At 38.1% G+C, this 21,920-nt stretch overlaps 1 protein-coding gene across 5 annotated transcripts in view; it reads right to left on the bottom strand.

Moving 5' to 3' along the window:
* Positions 1-435: 435 nt before the first annotated feature.
* The window catches only part of ZNF143 (zinc finger protein 143), a 38,180-nt gene continuing 16,695 nt past the window's right edge, over positions 436-21,920 (bottom strand). For 4 of the 5 annotated variants that reach the window (XM_069016769.1, XM_069016765.1, XM_069016767.1 and 1 more), the window contains 10 exons: positions 19,708-19,782; positions 15,595-15,714; positions 14,528-14,603; positions 12,482-12,607; positions 9,349-9,528; positions 8,023-8,250; positions 6,615-6,763; positions 5,105-5,266; positions 4,167-4,313; positions 436-2,395 (listed from right to left, as the gene is read on the bottom strand). In XM_069016769.1, coding sequence (XP_068872870.1) covers positions 2,312-2,395; positions 4,167-4,313; positions 5,105-5,266; positions 6,615-6,763; positions 8,023-8,250; positions 9,349-9,528; positions 12,482-12,607; positions 14,528-14,603; positions 15,595-15,714; positions 19,708-19,782 — 1,347 coding nt within the window. In that variant the 3' untranslated portion in view covers positions 436-2,311. The remainder of the gene's footprint in view (positions 2,396-4,166; positions 4,314-5,104; positions 5,267-6,614; positions 6,764-8,022; positions 8,251-9,348; positions 9,529-12,481; positions 12,608-14,527; positions 14,604-15,594; positions 15,715-19,707; positions 19,783-21,920) is intronic. The other variant, XM_069016768.1, reaches the window with a different exon arrangement.

The raw sequence follows: 21,920 nt of genomic DNA on the forward strand, positions 1-21,920 counted from the left end.
AAGGCGGACCTTGCAGCTAAGACACACAATCACCTCAGCTTCTCTTTGCACACTGAGCAGTCTAAGTCACTCTACCTTATTTATTCAGTAAGTTTTCCTTTGTAGAGGTAGCTAGCAAAACACAGAAGCACTACCTTTGACTTGGGAGTTTTGCAAGAGTAACTGGTAAGGTAACAGTCACAGAAAGAATTTTAAAAATACTTCAGTTTTCCTGACTGAGCTGGTTGAGAATGAACACCTTGCAGCAAACCAATTTGTATGAAAGAGAAAGAATACTCACATTTGTACAGTGGTCAGAAAATGTCCTGGGAAATGAGAAGAAGTAAGAACTGAAGTTATTTCTTTGCTAAGTCAAAGCCACTGTTCCAGCCACTGTTTCCAGAAACTATTAGCAATGAAATTTAAGAAAAAAAAAAAAAACCTTGAACATTCATGTCAAATGATACAACTTTAATTTCTAAAAGGTGATAAGTACTAAGAAACTGATCTAGTTGACAGGCAATTAATCCTCCTTGCATAGTACATTTATCTCCATGGGATATCAAGATTTACAACATTTCAGGAAAACTGGCACCTAAGTGAGCAAGCAACCTCAATCCTATACAAAAGTTACAGACAACCTAAATGTTTCCAAGTTTTACTTTGTAATTTATGCAGAAAATAGCCTTTGCTTTGTGCCCATCTATCCCACAACACTGTATTCTCTCACTGCACTTTACAGTTGGCCTCCGTGTAGAAAACATAAAAGGCTGCAACCCACACTGATATAGCAATTCACAATAAACTGGCTCATTCTATTCAAACTTGGCCTTTCTGAGGTCAAATACCTCAAGGACTTAGTTATGGACTTTATTTTTTCATGTAGGATGTGCCCTCACAATACTTGGGATTCTTTAATAAACTTTTTGTCCAGAGGATGTTCAGTCCTTCCCTTGAGAAGGCAAAAGGTGAGACTTCAGTTTCAGAAGTGCTCTTGACACTAATCTAAAATAAGCACTGAATCTTACAGGCAGCCAAAAAATTTTAACTTGCTTAACCAGTTTGCTAACAAGACGAGTAAAAACACTTCTTCATATAAAAAAATTGAAAGTTACATTTTGCTGTATGTGTTAGACATATCTACAATGAATTCTTTTTCCTTTACAGAATGATAATTGGAGAGGAGCATTGTACTTACATCATCATTAATCCCTTTTTTCTAGTAACTTGTGTCCTGATTTTCAAAAGCACTGATTATCAGCACATCCTAGGTACTGAATGGTAGCAGCAGGCACTCAGAACTGTTGAAAATAGACTGTTAGTACTTGTACTTTTGCTGCAAATGCACCATTTGAAAATAGTTCTCTTGAAAATGGGTAACTTCACCTTCTAGTGAAAATCACCCTTGTAGTGTTTTAGAATGTCTGAAATAACTATTACCAGTATTTGCTTAATACACTATAGTGGATTACGATCAAAATTAATGTCAAAAAATTAAGTTTATGATAAATAAACTTTGGAAAAATTTATACAAGGCCGTAAATAAATAATTTGAACTTCAGTCTCAGTAAGAAGTAAAACAATACGTCACACGACAATATCATCCTATCTAAACAATACAATCTTGCTATATTTTATTGCATAATAATTTGAGAGTAACATCTTAAGTAAAATATGTAAAGAAACAAAATCATTAGATTTACTTTCTTTAATATTGAACAACCGGTTCTTTGTACATAATCCAATTTAAAGATAATATAATTAGCACTTCCAGCATTAACAGTCTGTATTTACAATGAATGAGATGGGGTAGATAATCTAAAGAGTATTCAAATCTGTATGAAACAAATCAAAATACGAAGATTTACAGTAGTAGGCTCAAAATCCAAGACTTTTCCATTGGTGGAATGCAATTTAAAAAGGCTTTGTTGCCTTATTACTTGTAAGGGTTCCTGAAATGGTTATTTAAACAGCTGAAATCTTCAGTAATGCCTTCATTATTTGTACATGACAGTAAAAATTAATTCCAATACTTCTATTTTTACTTGCTTGTAGACCAGTCTGAAATCTGATGAAAAGAGAACAAGGAAGTTTACTATGTAATCCTAATTCCATATTCCTGAATACAACAGTTGGAAGTAGATGATGTCAGTCCATTCCAAGGGTTATGTACACAAAACTTAGAAAATGTTCTTCACTCTTGCATAAAATGTGTACACAGTATCAGTGAGTGGGGGACTTCAAAGTTTTTACGGGCTGTTGCTGGCATGGACCTTTGTTGGTTGAAAATAAAATACCTTTCACTCTATTGTTCTGGTAGCAGTTTTAGAAGTTAATCATCAATCCCTGGTGTTTCCCCCTGTTGTATTCTGGAGGCTATTCTAATGGCTTCTTCCAGAGACTGTTGTTCTCCAAGCTGAAACAAATGCATTGAAACAGAAATAAATCCAAAATGTTACACTTGGATAATAAATGCATCAAAAAAGATCTGAAAGCAAAGATCTAGATATCAAACAGTACTTCAGCCCAAATAAGTGTGATCAGTATTGTCACACCTCTCGTGGGTAATATATACCAGCAGCTATCTAATCAGCATGACAATTAAGATAGCTGCTGATAGGAGATTAAGCTGAGTTTCTATGTAACTACCAAATACATTTGCTTCAAAGAACTGCTGCATGATAAACACATTTCATGACCCACAAAGTAGGTCATATTTCAACTTGGCAGATATTACAAAGCTCAGACAAGGCTTGCAGAAATCACAGTGGCTGTTGCCTTACATTTTATCACTGGTAAAGCAAACAAACATCTTCATTTTTCTTAACATTCTAACAGAAAGTCAGCTCTTTTGACAGAATTTTGGGAAGGAATCATGGAGTTTTATAATATGTTCATGGGAACACTGAAGACAACCTCAACCTCACAAAAAAATGTAAAGCTGGCCGTTAGCTATTGGCTCAGGAGAAACACGTATGAGAGTTTGAAAGGTAAAACCAGATTGTCCGAGCTAATGGAACAGTTCTAAGTACCACTTGTTATTTTTACAGTCACTGCATATCACATTCTGGAGCCACTCAAATCAAGACCTCTGTTTTCACCTTGTTAGGGCTTCAATCGGACTATCAGGCTACTGGCTTTACCTGTATTTAGAAACCAAATGGATTCATTTATTAGGATCAAAGTACAAAAGAAAAGCCAATCAAGCCCTCAGGAATAATCAATAGTATTTTCATTTTGAATTTTCTCTCTTCTAGTTGTGTATTTTAAGTTTAATTAATGTGAAGAGACTTAACCAAACACTGCACTGCTGGTAACAGAAGAGGGGCTTGTGCAGAGAGTGTCTGTTTTCCTTTCATTCAAAGGACCACTGCTGAGGGTGCAAGTTACTTTTTTCCTTGCTCTCCTGCAAACAATTGCCTTCTGACATGGCTTCTCTTACAGGCAGTTTTGATTACTGCCACCTTAGCTCAGAAGAGAGGACTTCAGAACTTCTCAACTTTCACTGCTCTTTCAAGCAGCATCTGACTTGCTATTTTCCATTTAACAAAGGGTAAAATAACAATCTCTTGTTTCTGCTCAAGGATATTAATACTATTCCTTTCAACCTGAGCTCTAAAGAGGTCTTTCATACCTAGAAACTACCTTTTCCTGACAGTGTTTGAACAATGTGAGGAACTGTTTACAGAGACTGCTTGTACTGTGCTGGTTTGGCACATAACAGAAGGTCACTATTTCCAGAGATTTCTGATTATTAATCTTTCTATATAACTGTTTGCACTATTTTGCTATTAGCATTTCAAGGCTGAAATAACAAATTTGCTAATTTTTTAAGTTCATAGCAATTTATCCTTGAGAGTTTGGCTTAATATGTGTCAGCTCTATATGTAAAGCTGAAGGATGAACAAAAGCACTTTTCACTGAAAACCTGTGACTCCATGAACAACTCATTTGGCCCTCCCCCAGCCTTCCCCTTTTTTGGGAGTTCCGCAAGTAGATTTGGAAAATCAGATGCTGCTTATTCCTCTTCCTAATCCTATATATTATTTTAAATATGAGATCATATGGTTGTGGGCTATTTTTTTTTCCAGGGAAACCAAGCTTATTCAAATCATTTTGTTACCTGGCTAGGAGCCCTAGCTCTAGAAGTAAGAAACATTCCAAAAAACCATTTATCCTCATCTTACCTGTACTGCAATTTGTGTCCCATTGGATGTAGCCAACAATGTAACAGGTCTAGTTTCTGTAGTCACTAGATGGTGTCCGTGCTGCTGGTGTCCCATTTCTGAGGAGGCACTATGGAATGCTGCTAGGTCTTGGGCCACAATAGCGACCTTCAGGACAAAGGAGGAGAATCATCTGCATGACAGATCTCTTCCTGCTCCTGACCTCACACCACCACTGCATTCACAGTTACAGTCAAAGCTGGGATCGCTCATGGGCATAATTGTATTGTGCAAAAGAAAATTGCCGTAACTGTGTTCTCTAAGTTACCAACTAGCTCTTAAAATATAAATATCCTCAGGACTGCAGCAATTCAATAAATGCACCTAAGACCTGTGATTATCTACACAGGGATTAATAACTATCTTCACTTTCATGTGGTGCAATTTTAGAACAGCAGAATGCATTTTAACTTAGAGATTATATCGTCATATTTGGACTAAAAAGTTAGCTGTTTTATCTGTATACTAAAAAACCAACCCAGAGATATATGCTTACACAAATGTTTCCCATCTGCCAATAAATTACAGTCCCATAATATTAACCAGTGAAATTACAGTTCATACTGGATTCTAGTCTTAGTTCTGCCACTCATTTACTATGTGACTTCGGGGAAAATGCTTGGCATTTCTAGGTCTTATTTTACATACACCTAAATGAATTATTGGACTGGTACCTCAGAAATTTTTCTTGGTGCTCAGTTGTTTTTAAAACATTCTGCATTTGCTGATGTATAGCACTGGACTAGAACACATCAGGCACTTATGGGGGGAATGTGTTGGCCAGGTGCTGGCAAATGCTTTGCTGAGATAAATCTCCATCAATGACAGAAGTGTGATGGCTCAGGTTTGATAGCAGCTCCTAAAGGGCCACGACACAGGTGTGCAGGACAGTGTCTCACCTGCTGTCCCTCGGTGCCCTCTGCAGTGACCATGGCCACGGAATGCGTTCCCGCAGAGGAGATGACGGCGTCGTGGGCAGGGACTGTGATGGTGGTGCCATCTTGTGTCACCATGGTGATGGTATTGCCGATGGCCTGCATGTCTGCCTGGGATATGTTCACCTGCAACACAGAGCAGCTCCTGAGGCAAAGAAGGGTTTGATTGCTGCTCATGTCAGAGCCCTTGGTCCATGTGCCTCACTGGCTGAGATCTAACAGTTCATGACCTTTCAGATACACTTATCTGTTTACAGAAAAGAATATGGCTCTCAGTAGTAAGAAAGAGGTTGCATACCCAATCCCAGAGTCTACAACTCCATGTTAATCAGAGTGCATCCCAAATAACAGCATAACAGATTATCTATGCATGTGTCTTACACAGAGGTCAGTGGGATTCAAGGCGTACCACCTGACATACTTTGATCTTGATGGAAATAGTAAAGAGGCCTATGAGGGCTTAGAATTTAAACCACAAATAAACAATCCATAACAAATTAATGATATAAACTACTGATGTCTCCAGTATAAATGTATTAGGGCATCAGATATACAAATTGATGTCTGATTTACAAGGTAAAAAATCCCACAACTGAAGTCAAGCTGAAAGATAGTTTAAATGTAAGAATTCTATGTCAAGGCTTCTGCAGGCCTTCATTTTAGAGGGTAAAAATGCCAGCTACTTAGTATTCCTACAATATCCAGAGCTGCCAATATAGCAGCCCCCTTGGATATTTCATTTCAGTCTGAATTCAGAATATATCTTTCATATGTTTCTGGTATTTCAGCTGTCCTGCCAGTCAAGATAGAAACTTTTTCCCATAAGCCTTCAATATATTGCCATAGTGAATCAAGACAGTTGTACTGAAATCCCCTTCTAAAGGAATTTCATATGATATCCTTAAAAATATGTATCCATGAAAAACCTTAAAAAAAAGACAGCCATAGTAATGTTCAAGTGGAAAATAGTATCAAAGCATTCCTTATCATTTAGTTTATGTTAGAAATGGTAAGAACTGCACACTACCAGTCAAACTGCTTGTAAAGGAAGCACCTGGACTGAAAAGACTTCCCACCCTCAGCCCCCCAAAGTGTGTGCAGACAAGGCAATGAATATGCCCGTCAGATATTAACAGCATAATCTGGGAATTGTGAGAAACCTCAGAAACAGGCTGTATATATAACAGTTGTTAAAACAGCCCTTTGCAGAGAGACAAAGAGAACATGGAGAGCCCAAACTTCTAACTTTCTATTAACACAGCTACATGTGTCAAAATATGTGGTTTCACTCAGGCATTCCACAGGAGGCACAACCCTAAACATATCCTGACGCAACTCCAAAGAAGCTTCTTTCCTTAAGAAACCCACATTTACCAAGACTCCTAAGTGATTTCAGAGAGCCAATGGAGAAGCTGCAAACCTGTGCCTCAATTCTCAGCATGGATTTGTCAGCCCTTGAGCACTGGTTACTTACGTGTTGGGTGCCATCCTGGGATATTAGTGCTACTTGTTGGCCTAATCCTGACTGAGTAACTGTAGCGACCTGGGCAGAAATGACATCCTCTCCCTCGACACCTGTCACGTAGGTGATCTGGGAGCCTTTGAGCACATCTTCACCTTGACCTGCTCGATATAAAGAAGACAAGAGGATATTTTACATACTCTAAATGCTCCCAGGAGACCAAATTACAAGGATTAAGTCACAGTCTAGTCTGAAGGTTTTAAACACTCCAACAGAAAAATTTAGTGGAAAGATGAGAAAAATAAAAGAAGGAAAGATACCAGAAGCAAGTCAGAAAATCTTATTTTGGGAACACGAGGCATAATCTTCTAGCAATGAGTTTAAAGACACATAAATACTACATATAAAGAAGCTACACATTTAGTTTATAAGCAAATACTAAAATATGACAAACATTTCTAATTTATTCATTAAATGTTAACCTCTCCATGCAAGGGACTTCATACAAACACAACTGGAAATTTTTTTTAGAAAGTTATTAATTAACAAACATACGGAAGAACACAGCAATGCCTTTGTGTGAAGATACAAGTAAGTTCATTATCTTGATAAATGTTTAACCTCAGCAAATTAATCTTATCATTCCTTTAAAAGAAGGAATTAGGATATAGCAAGTCTGCTTGAAGCATTCAGTGCAGTTTCCCACGAACGTGTAGCAAAACAACTTTTCTAACCAAAACAGTTTGTGTGGATATTTCTGATCTTCAGGCACATCTAAAAATCACAATTTGACAAGGGTGTTTGTCCTATCACAGTATTTCCTTCAGTCTGATCCATATAGTCACAGGATTCAATACTCATGATACCATGAACAGCATACTCTGAGGAGTACTGCACCACAGCAGCTCCTTTTCATCTCTACCTCCAGGACAGTTTACAGAAACTGCTCTAAGCCACAGCAAACCCAGCCCATATCACTGTGCTGCAAAACCAGATGTTTTTTCTCAAGGCAAGAGCCTTTACTCCCACACAAAAGATTGTCACCAGCCATGGTGTTATATATACACTGTTTGAAAAATCCCTAATAAAAATCCAGCAGGTTGTAATGGGCTTAGATTCTCTCTGGTCCCTTCCCCACATTCATGTTTTTAGCAGGTTTGCTGAGACTGAAACTCAAATTTCTCCCTTAACCCCGTGAGTGCTATGAATGAGTTTATTATCTGGCCAATTACTCCTGCAATTTCTGTTCTCAAGTTGCCTACCACTAAGAAGTCTTACAGAGAAAATAAGATATCTTTATTAAGTACTTTAGCTTTTTATCTATGCTTTAATTTCCTTGGCTATCAAAATCTCCCAGAAAAATACCATCCAGCCCATTTTTTTTTTTAACAACAAGAGATTCAAAGGCTGCAATTCTAACCTGGAGGTGGCTCAAAGAAAGCCTCTTGTTCTTCCTCAATGGGCTCTGTGTCGTTGTGCGCTGTCCGTTTGTGCATAGCAAGGGTAGAGATCTGCTTGTAGGTCTTCCCGCAGTGATTGCAGTTGTATGGTTTGGAATGAGTATGTACAACGTGATGTTTGTATAAACTGGAATACTCTGTGAAACGTTTATCACAGCCAGGAACTGTACAGACATAGGGCTTCTCCCCTGCACGGGAAAACAAAAGGAATAAAGGGAACTTGATTCAGGATGCACAGGAAAAACTGCCAGCAAATGATATTTAGGGACAAACCTTCATTACCTTATTTTGACTTCAAAGGCAGCAGAGAAGCTCAACCTCACAAAGTTTATCAATGCAACCTCTATCTGTCTTTTTTTTAAGAACTACTGCCAGTACAAGTTGGGCCCATTTTTCTCCCTATCACTCCATCTAAAATATCTTTCTGATGAAGGCAGAATGATACCGGCTGAAAGCTGCAATTTCAGTTTGTCATTGTACTGAGAATTTTGTTCTTTTATTACTGGAAGCCCCATAGTTTTCCTTGATGATCTGACATGTTGATTAGCTAGTATCACTTTTGAGTCTTTAAAGCTCTGAGGAAATCCATAGGAAGCATGTGTATAGACAATTATAGTTTCATCTAGAAACACCTTTCATTTTAAAATCAATGAAACAAGTGTCCAAATTACCATGTAAACTAAAAATATAAACTGAGATACAAAATGCCCCTCTATGAATCTTGTCTGTTTTTCTATAAAATAGATAATGCTACCAAGCTGATATGGCTATCACTGGCTTTTAGATTTTAGAATCTTCAAATTTGTGCTTATTATTTCTGCTCACTAACCCTGAAAATCAAGTTGGATAAGTATTTTCACATCCAGTCTATAAAAAAGGAAATTTTGACCACAGTTCCAGCAGCAAGGAAAATACAGCTGGCATGAAAGGGTGACTCACAGAAGTGAGCCAAAGTTAAGCTCAGACTTGTCCTTTACTGGTATTTATTTAAGAAACAGCTCACAAGGGAGGCAAGCCCCAGAATCATATTAAGGATTCAGCCCAGTGTCCAGTTTAAAAGACTTTGTATCCAGACCAAAATTATTCTGCCTTGACAGCAAGGTGGGAAATCTAACTACTTAGGTATCCTCAGCTGAGGGGAGAAGAGGCCCAAACAGAAATACCAAGCCGAGTCATATAAACATGACTATACCCAATTACAACACATCAAAACATTGTTCACAAGGAGAATGACACAGCTTCTCCCAAGCAGATTACACTTCAAAATACAATAATCACTCATATACCTGTGTGTATTCTCACATGATTCTTATAATTAGTTGCACTGGCAAAAGCTCTCCCACATCCTGGCTCTGTACAGTAGTAAGGCCTTTCGCCTGTATGTGTCCTGATGTGAACCTTTCTAATATTAGATGTTGTGAATGACCTGCCACATCCTTCAAAGGGACACTTGAAAGGCCTTTCACCTGAAAAAAAAAGACAAGAAAAGGTACACACACAAAAGTTATAAAAGAATGAAAATCCTAAGTTACACTTAGACTGGAATGTAGGAACCTAAATCTATCTAATTCTATCTTTAAGATCCTCAGTCAGAAATACCACGAACACGCCACTGTGGAGTCTTCTAGTTTAGCCAAAACTAGCAAAATTCAGGAAAACCATACAGTCTGTAAGCTAAATTATCAAGCATTTAGATTAGGACTTTAACATGTATAGAACAGGTTCAGTTGCTTGGATTAGTTTCCACACTGCCCATAATCTAACAACTATTTAACAACCCCCCCAACTAATACATATATTATCCAAACCAAGTGTATCATACCGTTGACATTTGACAATTGTTAATTCTTAAAATGAAAAAAATACCTTCATGATTTAACATATAACCAGGATAAACATGGATTAGTAAAACTTGTTACAGAAAGCACTTAACCTTAAAAAAGAACAAACTTTCTAAAGAGAAGCAGCCATGAAACTCAAGTTTCAAATCCCCAAACCAAAGCAAATCACAAATACAAATTTTAGATTAAATCTTTGTGTAATATAAGTGCAATAGTTTACATCACTGAACCAAACCATTTCACTGTGAATAGTAGAAAAGGCCAACCAATAATACTCCAACAACCCTGACCTTTCAGATCTATCAAAGCACACAGAGAAGGAGAGCAAAGGGGGTTAAATTTGGAGAAGTTCGAGCCACTGACAGGCTGTCCTGGTGTAATTTGCCACTTCTAGAGCCAAGTACATTGCACTGCACTGTGCTGCTTACCGAAGAGCAGAATCTGAGAGCAAGAGAGAGCAGAACACCACTACAGATACAACAATAGGTACTTAAAAATAAAAGAACAAGTTCTTATAGACAGTAGTACCATGAAACTCCTAAGCAGTTCGCTCCTTGGCAGAGGAAACTACTATTCACTCCTTCGGGCAGCTGTTTTGGGAAGGTTTTCCAGCTTCCTGCCAAGGCAGTGTGTATTCCCCGTACATGCCTCAGTGTTGTGTTACCATGGCTCCCCTAATCCTTGCTTCAGCCAGGACCCCAAACGCCACTGAAAGCAGCAGAGTTGCAGAGCCAACCCCACCCAGCAACAGACCCTGCACCAGAAACCAAAACAGATCGCTCTTAATGCCCGCAGGAATGTCACCCGACCGGTCCCTGAAGGGGTCTTTTCAAATTCTAATGAACTTCCTAGCAAAGCGACCTGTTTCCAGGTGACAGAGAATTCCAACACTAGAAATGCAAAGCCTTGAAGCTCTGCCCCACTGCAGCACGAGGTACCCTCCACAGCAGCTTTTCTGGTGCCAAAGTTGAGTGTCTGGGGAAGTCAGGGAGAAACCCGAGGCAAGCATTTGATGGCACTGAAAGTGAGACTTGACTCTACTCAAAGGGGGGGGGGGGGCGAAAGCCACTTTTGGTTAAAATAGGCAGGAAATGAAGAAAGCGCTGACCCTGATGTACCTACGAAAGGAACGGAAAGGTTTCTGAGCCAGGAGAGAGAGTGGGAGAGCCCAGACCTGCCTCCACCGGGGGCACTGCTGCAGCTTGCACAAGGCATGAGCGCATACTGCTCCCTCCACCTGCACAAAGGAGTTGCTGCAATTTTCTCCTCATTCTTTAGCTTCCTGAAAACACTCATAAATCTAAAATAAGACACCTCTGGCCCCTGGATTGCTGGGAGATTATGATTCTATTACTGATATTGTTCAGGTGGGTAGGTTACATAGCACTGGCTCGAGTCTTTTGTCTCAACTGCTAAATAGAGAGAGACTAAATTACCACACAACTTCTGTGGCCATAAAGAAGTAAAGAAAACAGTCCACAGCTAATGAAGTTGTCCATACTACAGAAACCTTTCAGTTCATCGTCTGTACTGGATGCAGTGCATATCAACTGTTCTTTTCTAGAGCTGAGATGATACATGTTCATCCTGATGTTTAAAAATCAAGATAGCACAAATCCCAACAGATTGTCTTTCTGTATGAAGTCCAAAAAAGCAGAAATATCTTAATGTAATCCTGAGTTTTTACAATTTTTATTGCCTGTATTTACATCCCACCCCCCACATTATTATTTTTAATTTGGAAAAAAACCAAACCCCTATTTCTTTTACTTTCTCTTCTTGACTCACTAAAATTCAGACAGTTTACTGGAAAAATTTGTCAGTGTTCTAGAAGAGACATAAATATATTTAATGGAATAGGTTAGCAAGTGATACATTGTTCTTCCTACATTTAAGGGTTGTTTTTCTTTATTTTTTTTTAAGATTACAGGCACAAAGGAGACATTGTGCAAACTTGTTTACACGTGTGTACACCCACAGAGTTTTGCAGAGTGTAGTGTGTGCTGTCTAAAATTTGTGGCTTGGCTCTCAATTTAATGTTTTTAGACAAAATGTAAGGTTTTATTTTTTGTGTCTGTGCAAGTTTCAGTAACAGTTGGTTTTCTAAGATATTTTTGTTTTTGCTGGAAGAAGAGATGGGAAATCAGGATAACAAGCTCAGAATGTAAACCTTCATGAAGCTGGCATGCAAGTTATATTAAAGCACCAAAACTGAGGAACACTGAAGCCATTTCTGAAAGGCAAGAGAGAGATGATTGAGGAAAAGTTCCTTGTTCTGTTACACCTGCAGATGAAACTGTAAAGGCAATGAGTGACTCAGTGACAATGTAAGTAAGGCACTGCTAAAAGTTAGTGCATTTGCAATAGCAGTGTGAATGCTTAAGCAGTTTTTCCAAGAAAAGCATGCTGGATTTGCAGTAAATGCTTACCATGCTGAAATGCTGCTGAGCTCACTGGGCTTCAGAAAGAGAATATACACAGGCTGATTTTTTAAGTATAAAGTCACAGAATGAGGAAAGAGAAAAAACTAAAAATCCACCTAAGTGAATTAGCAAACAGTAATGTGTGCTGCTAGTACCTGTGTGGGTCCGAATGTGTTTCTGCAGGTCTCCTGAAGTCTTGAAGGATTTGGTGCAGTTCTCTTCTGTGCACCGATAAGGCTTTTCACCAGTGTGTGTTCGCACGTGACTTTTTAACCCATACCCTGGAGATCAGAAAGGATGTTATCACAGCATAAGCACAAAGTAAGGATACTCATAAACCATCACCAGCAAAAGCTGTGCTTGCCATTCCAATCAAGAATGTTGATGAGTACAATTTACTCTTTCATTCTTCACAAGCTCCTCATTCTACCCTACAGAGCAGCAGAACTTTGGGTAACAGTTTGGAAATTCTTTCATTCTTTATTTTTGAAAAAAATACACTTCCATAATGCTTCTCCTTCCCTTCAGAAGGATAAACTGCAATTATTACAATTTGGACAAATATTTATTCTGCCTTCTGAGGAAGCCATATGCTGTGCATTCCACCTAGTTTTTACCTCTTCCCACTACTGTCATCAAAATGACATTTAATTATTTGCTCATAGGAAAAGCAATAGCACTAATGAAGTCAGCAGTAAAATCAGATATATAGGTGCTAACCAAGAGCAGTCACAGACACTCATTCTCTTTAAGATCACTTTTAGGAACTCATAATCATCAAAAACTCCACCAGTCTGAAGTGAACATTGGTCAGGCCCTCTATAAATTATTTTGCAATGAGCATTTAACCAAGCTTTTCCTTTCAGCACCTCTCTGAAAGGATAATGACTAAAGAAGCTTGAAACTGTCGTTTTAGAAAATTACTTTGCAATGAGCATTTAACCAAGATTTTCCTTTCAGCACCTCTCTGAAAGGATAATGACGAAAAAAGCCTGAAACTGCCATTTTAGAAAATGAACCTGAATTTCACTTGTACCCACAAGTGATGTACACATTTCTACAAAATAAAGTCTGTAAGAAAACAGCATCTGCTTTAATTTCAGAGTGTTCTCCCCAAAACAACTGAAATTCCTATTCTTGATGTTTTTAAAAGCATGAAGCATGTGAACCAAGCTGAGCATTAATTCACTTTTACATCTAAACTCAGTTTCATGATCCAGCCCAGGAGAGTTCTTAACATTTAAACCAAAGAGTATTCAGTACTTGAAAGTGAACTTTGTCCAAGGCAAAGATTGTTGAACTACAATGGTACAATAGCTCTGACCAAAAATATAGTATTTATAAACAAACAGCTGTTTAAAGCCATACACTGGTCTGTTGCAAAGGAAGAGAATATTTCATTACATAGTTTTGAGATCCCTTTACAAACACTATGCAGTTAAACTCAGGTGCAGCCCTTTAAAAGTGTGGTTGTTTCCCTTTTGACTTTTGCATCAGCATTTCTTCTGCTCATTTCTCTTCAAAGCAATTGTATTAAATGTATTAGACCAGATGAAGTTATTTTAAAAATCCCTGATCTAAAAAAACAGAGCCTAACTTTTCTAAGCATTATACTAATTTACATTCAAAGTGAAAGAATAAAATTTGAAACAAGTTTTGCTCTTCCACTTATTCCATGTTTCATCCCTCATAATTGCATTTTACACAGTCAAATTCAACATCAGGGAGAGCATAATTATGAGCAGAGTAATCTGTACAAATGGAGAGTTCACTTCATGACAGATGTCACTCTGTTACAAATTCAATAAAGAACACTTAAACCAGCCTCTTCTATCAAAGTTCCTTTCGAATTTAGACCAGAAGATCAGGAATCTGCCTCTAGCCTACAGGTTCAGCCTGCTGTTATCACCTCATTTAACTTTCACTATTAGTTTAATGGTAAGAAAGGCCTATTTTTTAACATTCAGTTTGACTGTAAATGACAGGTGAAGAGTAAGATAAGTGTTGAGTGTTTCACCTTGTTCCCCCTTCAGTAAGAGTTAAATCCTCTGTCCTTTCTATATGCTACACTAGCTGAAGAGATTACTTTATTTTCCCAGTTCTTCCAACCTACTTAGCAGTTAAAAAAGGCAATACTAAAAACTTATTTTATTCACACACAAACACCAATAAGCAGGAGGAGCTAGTCTGCAAAAAATTACCTGTTGCAAAAGCTTTGCCACATCCAGGATGTTCACACTGGTATGGTCTGTCTCCTGTGTGAGACCTTTCATGTACCTGTTGACATCCAATACAGTGACTTAATGAGATGTTGTATCTGGTTACTTCAGCACAGAAACAGTTCATTCTTAAAGTCAACATATTTTATTTATCTGACTAAGATTCGCATTCAAGTGTCTGTTTATATCAGTGATGAATAATGAAATATGGCAACAATGTTTCCCTAAAACTAAAGATGTCTCTTTCCAAGGTCTAACCTGATCCTGGCAGTCCGTTTTGCACAAAACACTTCTGTAAATACATGCAGATTTGCCATCATGCACTACATTAAAGACAGTAGGTAAATATGCCTCAGAGCCCACTCTCTGATTTCTGACTCCACTGAATGCTTCCAATGATGCTTTTATATTGCATGAAACCTCTACAGCAAGGACATCATTTTAGCAAGTGACTCATAAAGCCAACCCCTCACTGACTCCTGTACTTAGTCAGAGACAAAGCAGCACGGGGAGGAGGTTACCTCATCAGCAAGGGATTGTCTCAGCCTCAGCTGGAATGTGAGCAGCCCTACACCATTTACCATTTCAGTAATTCCTTTACTTAATTTAAAAAAAGGAAGAGAATTAAGAAGCTGCCATCTGTGAAGAAAAGATGTTCCAGCTTTTCACTTTGAATATTAGTTTTGAAGAGTCTCACTTTGTACTATGATAGTGAAATATTTCAAAAACTGGAATTTCTGCACATCATGCATACATGTAAAGTTCGTAAAGCAAATGCTGGATTCCAGAATTTCTGTGACACTGCTGGTGGAAGCAAGCTCAACATGCTGCCAGTATAGCAGCTTAATGTGATCCCACACCTGCATCTAACCAGAACACTAAGAAAACTCAGCTGAGCACCACCAATCACTGTAAAATCAATCCAATAAACATTTGGCAGACCAGCCCCACTGCAACTGGCTCTCTCAATTTTTATTACTTTTAACCACATCATCTTTCAAAAAAAATCCTATCTACAAAGTAGAAATGCACATTTTACATCTCATCACCTTAAGATGGTGAGCTGTTGTGTACAGTTTTCCACAGCCATCATAATCACAGCGAAAGGCTTTCTCTCCAGTCTGTTGAGATTTTGCAGTCACTCTTGTTCCATTTCCTTGCAAGACAATCTTAAGTGAAAGAGAAAAAAAAATTTAAAAACCCCAACCAAACCACATACTAAAAAAAAAAAAACAACAACCAAAATGAATCAGAGAAGTTTATTTTGCTATCAAGCCAGAGCTTGATATTTAGAGCTTTACTTTGCTATCAAGCCAGAGCTGATTCTGACAGGTTTCTTTTGTTAGTCTTTGCTATGCCATGTATTTCTGAGTCCTCAATAAATAATGAACTGAAAATCAAATTCTCATGATGGAACTGTAAAACATATTTACTTGTACCTAGCAAATTTAAAAGCTTGCATTAATTAGCCAAATAGCAAAGGCAAATAATTCAAAAGCACAGTGGTAAAATGACCAAATTAGTAGACAAGTCTAAGATTACATCTGAGGTGCTATATCTGTTCCTAAGGGAGATTAGTCATAAATCAGACCACCTTCAAAGATAAGTTAATGGAAAGGCCAAACAATAATTAAATGTCCTTAGAATGAGCACTTTTTGAAAATGAAGGAAAGCATTTTGTACTTGATCTGCCATGCGTGTATTTTCATCAAGCTAATTGGAGCAACATGAGCTAGGTTCTACTCTCCTTCTGGCATGACAACAAGAAAATATACAGCACAGCTTCAGGAGGCAGCTGAAACCCCTTGTAAAGGCTCCTTCATACCCTGACGTGCAAGAAACATTCATACAGACCGAACACAGAGGCAGAAGCCCAAACATAAGCACTTTGATACAACTGCATGCAAAGCAATCAATACTCTTTTAAAAGGTCTGTCCTTTTAAACCATCTCCCTTTTTCTTATGGATCCAATTTTATCCCAAACTGTCACAGCCATATCCAAATGGGTTCTGAATATCTCTAAGGATGGAGACTCCTGAAGTCTGCTCCCAGTGTTCACATTCTCAACTAATACTTCTTGGCAACTGAGGCCCTGCAAAGCGTCTCACCGTGCCAGCTGCTCTAGATTGCCAGTTGCCACCTTGAACTCCTGAACGCTCCTCACGTGCCCTGTTGTGATGCCCTTCTGGCAGATACCAAGGATATTAAAATTCCCCATGAGGATGTGGGCCTGTGAACATGAGGCTTCTCCAAGTTGTCTGAAGAAGGCCTCATCTTCCTCCTGACTATGCACCCTGTGGCAGTCAGCCACCACCACAGCACCCATGCTGGTCTGAGCCATCTCCCATCCCAAAGCCCTATACAGTCCTGCTGCTCCCACAGGAAGGGCAGCTCCTGCTCCTCTCCCTCCCCACCTGGCCTGTTTAAAGAGCCTGGATCCATCACCACAGTATCTGAGCTCTCCCACCACATCTGCCTCAGAACCACTGAGACTGTAGCCTTGCAACAGCACACAGACCTTTATTTCCTTATTCAGATAGATCAGAAATTTGATGGGGAATATTTTTCCTACAGATTTTTCAGAGAGGATAGGATAACCCGTTACCTTCACACTGTTCTTACGACTAAAGGAGCAAAGTTCAATACGAAATTCTTAATCAGCTGAAACATTCAACTCCATCACTTCAGAAAATCTTCTCTGGAACCACAGAGAAAAACAACCTCCTGGATCAAGAAACCCATTACTGATCCTATTGTTTAGCCTATGACAGCATGAATCACAGGAGTCCCTTCAATACACTAAGGATCATGAGGAATACGCTTGGTTGAGACCTGCATTGAAGCACTAATTTTTTTTTTTTTTCCTATCAATAAACCTACTAATATTTCTTGTTGTTCCACCATATAGAAATATGTATATACTTGCTAAGTTCTGCTATAAAGCTCAAGTATGCCAAAATTTAAAAGAAAGTGAAAACAGGTCTGCAATGTGCTGATACCTGCAAGGAAATAACCAGCAACAATCTTACCAATATTAAGATGGATACAAAAAGGCGGGGCAGGGGAATAAAGCACCTTTATAATAATGTGAAACTTACTGTGAGGAACCATGCACTTCAAATACTTTTAAATGGAATAAATAAATAGGATTAAAACCCTCTATTTTTAAGAGATCACAAATGCATCCCGAGTCCAGAGAGGTAACACAGGAGAAAAACAAAGATCTCAGATCAGATTTTTCTATTGCACACATAAAAGCAGAATCATATAACCAAAGTGTTATTATGAACAGATGGGTATGACAGGTTTGAAAGGAAATAGTGAGATATCCATTTGGGCACACAGAGTCTTTTGTTTTCCTATGCAGAAATCACAAAGAGGTTTTATGCTTTTTTTCTTTGCTGAAACACCTAACTAACCACATGCAAGTCTGAGTGGCTGCTTAGCAGTGTGACATCTGTTCTGTTACCTGTGTACTTAAAAAGGTTATAAATATAAACCTATTTAATTCTACATCTAAATATGAGATTTATATATTATCTATTAATACAGAATGAGTTACAAGCAGGTATCTACTTAAATCAAGATATAAGAATGATTTATATTTTCATACATAATTGATAGCTTTGGGCCCCTTCAACTGAAGGCCAACTGTAGTCACCTTACAAGGGTCAGAATTTGAGACTAAGCCTCACCACCTTTTTGAAATATCAGATCTTGTTTTGTTTGGAACATATAATGCTCATAAGATTGGCACATTTCCATATGGCACATATGTTGCCATATATGTATAAGATAAAATCACCTCCATATTCAGTTTGCCTTTGGGGCTGAGGCCAAAATCAATATTTAGATGGATACTGGTAACAGGTAATTTTGCTTAATAGGCTCTTACTTCAGGTAAAACCAACAAAGATTTTATCTTACTCTTTCTTCAACTTTGCCTTTCATTGGAGTTTTCCTGTTCTAACCTACAAGTGTGCAAATCCTCTGAATTTCTTAATTTCCTTTTCTGAAATATAGTCCAATACAGTAAATAATGAATGTATTAGCTATTCTCTCCTTCCAGAGTCATGCCACACAGGCAAAAGTGAAGAGTCTGCAGCTTTAAATATTGTGGGACCTAAATTGTTAAAGATTAAGAATAGAAAATTTGAGCTGTCATAGGTGAGTCTATAATTACTCCTTTCACAGATAATGTATTTTGATCTTGGAAGACATTCTTCCTCTTTGTCTACTTCATTATTTCTTAAATTAAGCAAAAAGGAGAAAAGGTTTGCCCAGAGAAGCCCAATTCTCAGTGTGATGACTTTTCCATTTTTGATTTTGTCATCTGAACATATGGAGGTTTTAGTATTAATTTTGTCGTGTATTTGAAGCCCAGAATATGTTTTTCTTTGTCTTTTCCTTTAATAAAATACATTATAGTGTCAAATACCATTCTCCTTACATAATTTTATGGATCCCAGGAAAGGAAGCTTGAGACTTAGTAAGTTGCACCTGTATTTTCCATTACCCTTTGAACTTTTACATTAATCTTTTCCCATGGAAAGATTTTTACACTACTATATACTAACAACCTGGATCCTGAAAAAGAAATGGAAGTATTTTTCTGTTCTTTAAGCATTCTCTAGGAGCAACACTTACCTACTGATTCCTAATAAAACCTTCTATGAAAGTCAGAGAGCCTAAAAGGGCAAGTGGAATCAAAATAAGTCATCAAAGGGAGAACAGTTCCAGACATATGCCTGGAATGGTCTCTCCTAGAAGAAATTTATTAATTGAGACAGCATCCTTTCTAAGTACTGTCAAAAGTCAGTTTCTTCTCTGGAAAAGACCTTCTGGAATACTTACACTCTTATTGATGAAATACTCAGGTCAGCTTGAAAGATCTTAGAAAGCCAACATAATTTTTAATTACCTTTTAACAGGAAACGCCCCGTAGAAAACAGTAAGTATTAGAAGATCTTTCAAAAATCTTGTGACAGGATCTTGTACAGAGTGAGGTAATATAATCTACCTGTATAGTTTGAAATCTACAACTTGTGAAGGGTAGAAGCAGACCCTAGTTCATGGCTACGGGGCTCCCTATCATGCACCTTGCTGGGCAGAAAAGACAAAAGAAATAAATATATTTAATTATTTTGTATTTGGCACTTACCTGCATTTTTTTATCTTGTTCATTTTCACCTATCATTCCTGTGCTACTAACACTGTCATTTCCATCAATAGACACCTGAAAAACAAAGTTGAAATGGGAAAAACATTTACAGGTTATTTTTATTCATCTGAGAAACAGAGGGTTACAGACAGTTCTGGGGGTTTGTTATTTCATAGCTCTCTAGCTCCCTCTTGGAACATGGTTATCCTCTAGTACATGAGCTTACATAAAAATCACCACTTGTAGCACTTGCATTACAGAACAGGCAAAGTGAGCATAGCAAAGTTGTTTTATAACAGGGTAGGAAAGACTGCAAGAACTAAGTATGTTAAATTAATAGACTGACAAAAGTATTACAATAAATCAATGAATTTAACAATACTGAGTTCTGACAAAAAAACCCCAAACATTTACATATTTTATAATAAAGATATCTCTCTCACTCCTTGTTAAGCAGAATGTACTTGTTTCAAACAGCACAACTGCTTTTCGAATCAAAATACCTAAGACAATGTGTTACATGTCAATTTGAACTAGTCAAATTACAACTAAGCAAGGACTTGGGTATTACTACATAGGTTTGTTTCTAAGAACAGTCTCCAGGAGGAGGAAGGTATTGCTGTTTCCAAGGAGCTCATAAAAATATTTGAAAGACTGTTGGATGTTAATGTGAAAAATTTATTTAAATAAAAATGTAATTACCCCGTTCAAAAAAAAAAAACCACCCCAAACTCTCTCACATGAAGCAAAGAACAGGATCTTACTGGTCACTGTATAAAAAATTAAAGCCTACGTTGCATAGTTTCCCATTCCTTAGTTGTCTCTGTATTAAGCACAGGCATTCACAATACTCTCTGCATCCATTATATTCAAGGCTGAGACTGATGCACCTAAGCCTAGTCTAAGTGATTCTCTTCTTCTCTAAAACAGTTTGGCAGGAACCCCCTCCCTCCCCTGGGCTGCTCCTGCCCTTTCACCCAAGAGGCCACAGCAGGCTCCTGAGAACATTGGTGCTTGTGTAAAGTATCTTGCCCAAAGCATCAGCCCCCAGCGGTTTGATTGGAGACTCATCCCACAAGAGTTTTCAGACTGTACTCTCTCTCTAAATCAGACAATTATGAGCAATATACTTTTGGGAACTTTGAGTTAGGACAGTAATGAGGAAAGTTCCCAAGCAGAGGCAAATTTACATTAGAAAAAGATTGAAAAGAGTCAGAAAGCAGGTAATTTTGGGGTGTTTTTTCAAAGGAAAACAATAGCCATTTTCGGCCCTTCTCCCTCAGAATTTTTAAAGGGAGAGGAGAGAACCTGCACAGAAAGGAGACTTGAATTACTTCATCCTGAACTTCCTGTTGGTTGAGAAAGGAACTGCTGACATGAAATTAGAACTTGATCAACTATTAGAAACAAATGATCCAAACAGAATGTGTGTGCATATGTTGAGACATGCACAAATTCCAGTTACTGTACTTTGCCAGCAGCTGTGATGGCACAGGAAAACAGCTTATGGAAGGAAAGTACATGTTGTAACCTTTACACAATTCCATCACCCATCTTCTGACTTCACTGGGAGCAATGACCATTTTTCCTTGGTTGCTTTGGGAGGACGGTGGCATTGACTCAGCCCAAAATTAGAGGACTCTAGTTAAGTCTGCATGTGCTTTGCATGCTGTGGGAAGGTGGTTCTATGCCTGAAGGAGAAGTGAGGGACAATGAAAAATGTACGTGTTCCACCACTTCCAGTGAGCTTCTGAGTAGTCTGCTTGGATCTCTTTGTATGAACTCCCTTATATTCTACACTGATCTTGGGCAGCCCACTGATCTGTCTGTTCCTGCCTGTTCCATAGGACAGGGAAACAAAGAAGAACCACCACTTTCCAAATGCATCTTTTTTTTTTTCTTTGCCCTTTAATTTTTTAAAAGAAAACCTAAAAAAAACCAAACAAAAAAAGACACCCAACTTTAAACTTCTCTTTTGCAGTATTGTAAGAATTCTGGAAGGATTCCAGGGCAGATCTTTGAGCTCCTCCTAAAATACTCTCTTTTATGCTAAAGAAAGATTTAGTCTGCCTTCAAATAAAAACACAAGAACACCTATATTGAGTCAAACTAAAGACCATACTACTGCACCATTTCATTTCCAACAGTAGCCAGCTGCAGATGCTGGAGAACACTAAACAAACAGGCCAAGCACGTAGTGATGCATTCCCCAT

Source organism: Aphelocoma coerulescens, chromosome 5 (genome assembly GCF_041296385.1).
Source record: "Aphelocoma coerulescens isolate FSJ_1873_10779 chromosome 5, UR_Acoe_1.0, whole genome shotgun sequence".
Classification (NCBI taxonomy): Eukaryota; Metazoa; Chordata; class Aves; order Passeriformes; family Corvidae; genus Aphelocoma; species Aphelocoma coerulescens.